Here is an 8,534-nt window from a genome sequence, read left to right on the forward strand (position 1 = left end):
TAACTGCAGCCCCTTCAACCATCACCTACTCTGCTGCTGTCTCCCGTCCTACCATCACTACTGCAACCATCTCATGTCAGACCGACCTGACATGGGTCACGTCTTCTCAGCCAACTGAACTCAACACAACTCAGCCTATCTCAGCAACTCCATCTCCAACGCCAAAAGTCAAAACCTCTGAATCACAAACACCAGAGCAAATGCCAAAACCAGAGACAGAAACTGCGCGCTGAAAAAGGGAAAAAAAGAGGCTAGAGAGACTAAAGCAACTCGAACAACCGCCAAACACAAAACCAAAGGCCACCTCTCCCTCAGAGGTCCCCATCGAGGTCCATAACTCCTTTGGCCCTCTGGATATGGAGATAATAATAGGACACCAATAGGAGTTCATCAAACGCTTCCTCACGTTCACGTGACATGTCACCAGTGGAAGCACCATGAACCCACAAAACATTATCCAATGGAATTGCAGAGGACTTAAGAATAATTATAATGAATTACAGCTATTGATTCAAGACTTCAAACCATATGCGTTTTGTCTCCAAGAAACCTACCTAAAAAAGGACCGATAAATTTGACATCCGTCAGTACAGTTCCTACCACTCCTTTTCTCCTCCCGGTGTAAAAGCTACAGGAGGCACTTCTATCCTGGTGAGGCAGGGCATCCTCCATAGCCCTGTTCCACTTAACACCAACCTACAAACTGTTGCTGTCCGCATAACTCTGAACATAGGGTTTACACTATGTTCCCTCTATCTCCCTCCCACCTCAACTGTCCGCCTATCAGATCTTCAGAACTTATACGATCAACTCCCAAAGCCCTGCATAATCATGGGCGACTTCAACGGCCATAACCCCCTATGGGGGGAGTAATGATACAAATAGTAAGGGAAAGATCCTTGAAGAGTTTCTCTCCAATAATGATGTATGCATGTTCAACGATGGATCAAACACCTACCTCCATCCTGCCACTGGATCATACTCTGCTCTCGATCTATCACTTACAGATTCTAATCTTTTAAATGAGTTCGAATGGTCGGTCCATGACGACCTTTGTGGAAGCGACCACTTCCCAACAATTCTTACTCCTATCAACCCCACGGATGAACCACCATCAACAAGATGGAATTTTACTAAGGCCAACTGGCCTTTATTCCAAACCCTATGTTCAGAAAAACTTAAGCCAGACAACTTCACGAATGTTCCTGACCCCATGGAACTATTTTCAGACGTCCTAAATGCCATCGGAGACAAAAGTATTCCCAAGTCCTCTGCAAACCCGCACATACGCAAACCATGGTTTGATACAAACTGCAAAATAGAAAGAAGGCGGAAAAATATTTCCGACAACATCCTACAGTGCATAACCTGAATGCTGTTAAAATGACGAATGCCAGGGCAAAACGTACCTTCAAACAAACTAAACGCCGCTCATGGAGGAAATATGTGCCAAAAATCAACTCCCGCACACCCATGTCCAAGGTGTGGAACATGATTCAAAAGATCAAGGGCAAAGGGGCAAAATCAGGAGTTCACCACCTGAAAGATGGCGACTCCCTTCTAACAAATAAATCTGAAATTGCAAACAAGCTTGACGAAACTTTGGCAAACCACTCCTCCTCATCAAATTATAACCCTCAGTTCCAGAAATATCAAACCAAACAAGAAAAGAAACCAGTCAATTTTAACTCTGATAATGGGGAAGATTACAACGAAACGTTTTCCCTCCATGAATTACGTACTGCCCTAGAACAGGCTCACGACACTGCGGCAGGAGCTGATGAAATCCATTATCAGCTTCTGATACACCTCCCTGACATAGGCTTGGAAACACTCCTAAATATATTTGATGACATCTGGACATCCGGACACTTCCCCCTTCGTGGCACAATGCCATCATCATCCCTATACCAAAACCCGGTCGCGACCATACTGATCCCTCAAACTACCGTCCTATATCACTAACTAGCTGCGTTTGCAAAACCATGGAGCGCATGGTCAACAATCGATTAATCTGGTACTTGGAGACCAATAACCTCCTCAGTGATCTCCAATGTGGTTTCCGAAAAAAACGAAATACCATTGACCATCTGGTACGTCTGGAAGCATTCATCAAAAACTCCATTGTCAACAAACAACATGCAGTATCTATCTTTTTCGACTTAGAAAAAGCATATGATACAACATGGAAACATGGTATCCTAAAAGATTTACACGAGTTGGGATTGAGGGGTAGACTACCTCAATTCATATCTCGGTTTCTAAATAACAGACAATTCCAAGTTCGGGTGGGTTCCTCACTGTCTGACTACTTCCACCAAGATCAGGGCGTCCCCGAAGGCAGCATCCTGTCTGTCACACTTTTTAGCATCAAAATTAACAGCCTCACTAACGTTCTGAACAGTTGCGTTGATGGGTCCCTTTTCGTGGATGACTTCAATATTTCATGTCGTGGTAAGAACATGCACGCAATAGAAAGGCAGCTACAACTCTGCCTTAACAAAATCCAAACATGGGCCAATGAAAATGGTTTTAAGTTTTCAAAATCCAAAACGAATTGTATTCACTTTTGTCGTAAATACAAACCACACAAGGATCCAGACCTAACTTTAGATGGTACTCCCATCAAAGTAGTAGAAGAGGCCAAATTCCTTGGACTCATATTCGACCGCCACCTGACATTCTTACCACACATAACATATTTGAAAACAAAGTGCCTGAAGGCTTTAGACTTGCTAAAAGTAGTTTCAAATACAGAGTGGGGAGGGGATCAGACCACCCTCCTTCACCTGTACAGATCATTAGTCCGCAGTAAACTAGATTATGGCTCCATTGTCTACGGTGGAGCCTGCAAAAGCAATTTAGAAAAATTAGACTCTATCCACCACCAAGGACTAAGGCTCTGCCTGGGAGCTTTTAGGACCTCTCCGGTAGACAGTCTATATGCGGAGGCCAATGAACCTTCCCTTGAACAACGCCGCATTTAACTCTCACTGCAGTATATCACTAAATTACGTTCAAATGAGTCAAATCCAGCATACAATTGTGTTTTCAACCCGCTCTACGAAAACTTATTTCCTAAACTGCCAAGCCTGGTTCCACCACTTGGAATCAGGATCAAACCACACATAACTGCAGCTAAAATTGATCTCAATATCATTGCGCCTTACCGACTTCTGTCCTCACCACCATGGCAAATGGTGAAACCACAAGTCGATCTTACCCTCACCAAACTCAAAAAGTCTGAAACAAATCCCTTGGTGTTCCAACAGGAATACAACCAGTTACATTCGAAGTATAACACTCACAGATCCATCTTCACAGACGGATCCAAGGACGATGGCCAAGTTGCCAGCGCTACAGTCATTGGAGCCAAGACTGTCTCCTCTAGGATCCCCGACAACAGTTCCATTTTCACCGCTGAAGCCAAAGCTATCTTCTCAGCTTTGACCTACATTCAACAGCAAAATCAGTCCAAAAACTTCATCGTATTTACAGATTCATTATCCTGCCTTCAAGCACTTCTAAACGTGACTTCAAGTCACCCAATCATCCTGGACATATTAGAACTGTACAACGACCTTTCTACTAGCCAATATGACATCATCCTCTGCTGGTTGCCGGGTCACGTCGGCATAGCAGGTAACACTAAGGCCGATGCTGCAGCAAAAGCAGCTCTTGAAAAGCCCCTATCTCGACTGCTAATCCCGTACAGTGATTTCAAACCCACTATCCAAAACTATACTCGGGTCTTGATGCAAAAAAGGTGGGACACTCAAGTAGGAAGAAACAAACTCCATGAATTGAAGCCAACAATCGGTTATACCTACTTGGGTTGCCAGTCAAGACATGATGAAGTAATTTTACGACGATGTCGTATTGGCCACAGTCGGTTTACACATGACTATCTGCTAAAAACAGATGGGGATGGACCCCCAATATGTCTCTCCTGCGATGAGGCTCTCACCGTCAAGCATATTCTGCTTGACTGTGTGGATTTTACATCTGTAAGGGACTCGCATTATCACGCAACCAATCTGAAAGATCTGTTCTCCAGCGTGAGCGCTCATCTGATACTAAACTACCTGAGGGAAGTCGATCTATATCATAAAATGTAACTGTGTAATGTCAATAACGAATGTACCTGCTTTTCAATCTAGTGCTATGATATTCTCTGTTCTAAAATGACAACGTAATGAATGTATGTCTTTGAAACGAAACCACTTTGTACTTACAATGTATATTAATGCAGACTTGTTCTGGTCACTATATGGCTGGAATAATGCCGATGTGACGTAAAGCCAAACTCAACTCAACTCAACTCCAAACTAAAGTACACGTATTACAGAATTCACGAAATGACAGTAAACTGAATTATTATAGTGTATAAACTTGCAGTTCAAACACACACACACACACACACACACACACACACACACCAATATTTATGAAGGTGGGCGTGCCTATATTTATACTGAATGCAAACGAGGTTCATAAGATTACAGATGTCCATGCATGCATAAACATTACAGAGAGGGGCGTGACTCCATAAAGCAAGTTGCCCAATGATACAACAGAGCATCTGTTTATTTTACACTTGTCGAGGGACAAACCTTTTGAAAAGGACGTAACTAAATATGCATTTTACCGGAGGCTGATATTTCAAGGTCGAAAGAGGTGTTCAATTATCTCATTACTGTAATCTGATTGAATGATTATACGTATGTGTATCGATACCGTTACTGATATACTATCCAGCTTTTATTCACGATGGATCAATAGAGACTAAGTTCATTGATACACGTGATAATTACACCGGATTTGATAATTACACAAATCAAATGCAAATGTTTTACACAATGCTCATGTAAATTGCACAGAAAACTGACAATTCAAATCAACATGAAACTTTCAACAGCTTGAACAAAAATGCTTGAAATACCATTGTATGGTTTACATGTAATAACTTATGATATTACTTCTGTTTAGGTGTGAGAATTTTTTTAATCACCAACTTACTGTGTTTCGTAACAAGCGTAGTAAAAGACTTCATTGTTGTAATAACACTGACATGTATATATATTCGATGCAAAGGCGTGACTTATCACTTTATATTCGATTAGGTAACATTATCAACTATAGATTATGGAAAATAACTAGTTACAATTCAGTAAGCTTCAAATTAGTAAGTTAAATTATGCCTAATCTATTCGAGTTTGGATGTATAATTATTTGTGTTTATACATTATGTTTCATTATATGAAACATGACAACGTAATAATACCTAAAATGTAAATTCAAACTATTCTATTGTGTTTGAATTCTTTGTATGTCCTTGAAATTTCGTATATTGTTTCCTATTTATTAGGAAGTTGAAGAAAATATAATCTTCAGTAACCTCTAAACCATTACATCTAATGCAATCAATGTGCATACGAAGTATTTTAGTATCCATTCCCAATGAAGAGTACCAGACACTGTAAAAACATCATATTCCCCTTTCTCGCCGACATGTGTTCATTTGCCAAACGCTGTACAAGCCTATGATAATGATTAGCAATTGTTATCAAAACACTTTAAATACTTCTTCTGATTGACACTAAAGGTTGCATCTCTCGTAAGAAAAGCTAATAATTGCTCAGTACTACTAAATTGGTTGAAATAATAGGTACAGTGCGATTATTAAAAGTACGACACACATTTGCGTCTCGCGCTGAATAAGAGGTGCTTTCTGTTGACGAATATATGTGGCTCTCGCTGTGAGAAACTGCTAATTACCTAGCCCATGAACACGTCACTCGCTGTGAAGAGCTGATTATTTTGCCCCATATATGCGTCTCTCGGCCTTCATGAGTTAATTGAGCAATTCATTATTTGCATTCGTACCTAACTCTTACTGTTATGTTTAGCCAAGGTCTGTATTAACAGGGGTGGTAGGATAGCCCCCTTTGCACGTCACGCCGAAGACCCAGGTTCAACTCTCCCCATGGGTACATTGTGTGAAGCACATGATATTGCTGGAACATTGATAAAAGTCACTTAAAACACCTATACCCACCTTACCAATATATACAGTATATAGCCTTTTTGTATGGATCATGGATAGATTATATAACTGACTTAGAACAAGTGTAGGAGGACAAATCCTGACCAGCCTGTGTTGACTCTCTTCTACGAGGACATGAAGCAGGTGAGGATTGGCACCACTTGGAGAACTATATTCCTGTTATACTATCGATGTTATACTACTGATAATCAGGTTCATGCACGTAAATACATTAGTCTGGACCTACAAAAGGTAATGGTGAAAAATCTATTAACAACATATGAAAAGACAAAGAAGAGTTGTCGGGGTAGCATATTAAAAACTAAGCAGGTTTAATTGGGCAACTGATGGGCTCCTTTGGCAGGACATGGAGAAGCAACACGTGTATACATTGCAGTTGGATTTTGGGGGTTGTTGTTTAACGCCACACTCAGCAATATTACAGGTATATGGCGGCGGTCTGTAAATAATCAAATCTGGACCTGACAATCCACTGATCAACCGCATGAGCATCGATCTATGCAATTGGGAAACGATGACATGTGTCAACCCAGGTCAGCGAGCCTGACCCGATCCCGTTAGTGGCCTTTTACGACAAGCATGGGTTAGCGAAGACCAGTTCTTACCCGGATCTTCACGTGTAAACACTAAAGGATACAGCATACGTTCGATTATTCCTCTGCACTGTTGTATATGTTGGAGAGGTTTTTATAAGACTTATGTCACTTAAGCATCAGATGCGGGAAATGAGGAAGATATGTGAGTTCGTTGGTGTAGAAAAAACGGATGACTTCCTGTCCAGAGTCTGTGCCAACAAAACAATGAAAGCCATGGGAGCCATGAAGAAGGAGACAAGAGAAAATGGCCTGTTTAGAAAGGGTAAGGATACATTTGAGAGATGTCAAGCAGGTATATCGCACGTGTAGTTCATAAGCTAGAAACCCGTGAAGATCCGGGTTACAATTGGTTTTCAGAAACCCATGCTTGCCGTATGAGGCGATTAACGTGATTGGCTGGTCAGGCTCGTTGACAACACATGCCATCGTATCTCAATTGCGTAGAACCCTGTTGATGCTTTTGATCATTGGCATGTCTGGTCCAGGCCGATTATTTACACACCGCCGGAATATTGCTGAGTGCAGCGTTAAACAACAAAACAACCAGCCAAATCATAGGCTAAAAGGCTGATTGTAAGATCCACAACAATTCATTGTTCTGCATTAAATGTTAAATAACAATAAGCAGTGATCTCCTGTGTACTCATATATGTGGTAGCTTGGATTAATATATAGATGAATATGTGACATGCAAATATGACAACGTACCCATGTGTCTTTACAGGTGGAGTAGGTGACTGGAAGAACTGGTTCACTGTCGCCAAGAACGAGTGGTTTGATCAGTTGTACCAGGAAAAGATGGCCGACTGCCCCCTTCAGTTCAAATACACATTGTAACTTGTCTGTTCTCCATTCAAATTAATACCGTGTTATTCACCATAGTGGTATTGTTTTTGTCTTATCAATATGAATATTTAATCCAGTCTTTTAACCATCGAATGTGTTTGTATCAGCCCTGTAGACACACTGTTTGAGTGTATGATATTGACCACATATGTAAGTTTAATACGCCTTCAAATTTGAGATCCTGTCATTCCATTAATGTTTTCCAAAGGATAATTTGTAATGACTTTCGAAAATCATATGTGCAACTATAATAAAAGACATCTGTCTGCGTTATCTAGATGGTTCGTTTACAGGCCGCCGTCAAATGGAAGAAGTGCTGGTGTGTGGCGTCTCTCTGTAAACAGATTTTAGGCGAATTGTGTGAATAGCGGTTGGGCGGGAAATGGTGACCCTTTTAGCGAACACATGATATCATCACTGATTTTCGTTTCCATTCACATGACTTTCACAACTATTTTGCCCGTAACACAAAATTGAATCTATTATATAAACTCACACGCATAAGAAACGCAAGTCTAGTATAAAGTAGATATGTACTTTTTTTTAACAGTAAAGAATACAAATACCAACAGCGTCAGATATAAAGAAATTTGAGCAAGAACAGTTCATTGGCAACAAAAACAGATGACGTCATTACATTTTGTGACAGCAAAAGATTTGCGAAGATTCTAGTCAATTGCCATGACGTCATTCAATACCTGGTGTGGCCACCATCAGCATTGATCACTGCAACACATCTCCTGTACATGGAGTGGATCAGACGATTCGTAAAGGCCCTGGGGATTCTCCTGCACACACCAAGAACAGCTGTACGAAGTTCATCAGCAGTTGTAGGCACTGGTCGCATTTCATTCAGGCGCCTTTGAACCTCATCCCACAAGTGCTCGATGGGGTTCAGGTCAGGGCTGAGAGCTGGCCACGTTAGGACAAGGATGTTGTGTTATGAAGTCCATGGTAACTCATGGAGTCTGATGACTTGGCCAATGTAACGCTGAGCTATGACCCCATGTCCTCGACCTTGACCC

The 8,534-nt window shown here is 41.2% G+C and overlaps 1 protein-coding gene across 1 annotated transcript; it reads left to right on the forward strand.

Annotated features, from left to right (window-relative positions):
- The first annotated feature begins 6,084 nt into the window (after nucleotides 1-6,084).
- On the forward strand, nucleotides 6,085-7,782 carry LOC124259669 (sulfotransferase 1A3-like). Its single transcript, XM_046693846.1, has 3 exons — nucleotides 6,085-6,190; nucleotides 6,778-6,925; nucleotides 7,388-7,782. The coding sequence occupies exons 1-3, from the start codon at nucleotides 6,182-6,184 to the stop codon at nucleotides 7,498-7,500; spliced, it is 270 nt and encodes an 89-aa protein (XP_046549802.1). The 5' UTR covers nucleotides 6,085-6,181; the 3' UTR covers nucleotides 7,501-7,782.
- Nucleotides 7,783-8,534: the final 752 nt, after the last annotated feature.

The sequence above is a fragment of the Haliotis rubra genome, unplaced genomic scaffold (assembly GCF_003918875.1).
Source record: "Haliotis rubra isolate DU_JTF1 unplaced genomic scaffold, ASM391887v1 Scf731, whole genome shotgun sequence".
Classification (NCBI taxonomy): domain Eukaryota; kingdom Metazoa; phylum Mollusca; class Gastropoda; order Lepetellida; family Haliotidae; genus Haliotis; species Haliotis rubra.

What these genes read in the sequence shown, in the direction of transcription:
- LOC124259669 (XM_046693846.1), top strand. An exon ending in AAATGGCCTGTTTAGAAAGG is followed by an intron (nt 6,926 to 7,387) that starts GTAAGGATACAT and finishes GTGTCTTTACAG; the next exon opens with GTGGAGTAGGTGACTGGAAG.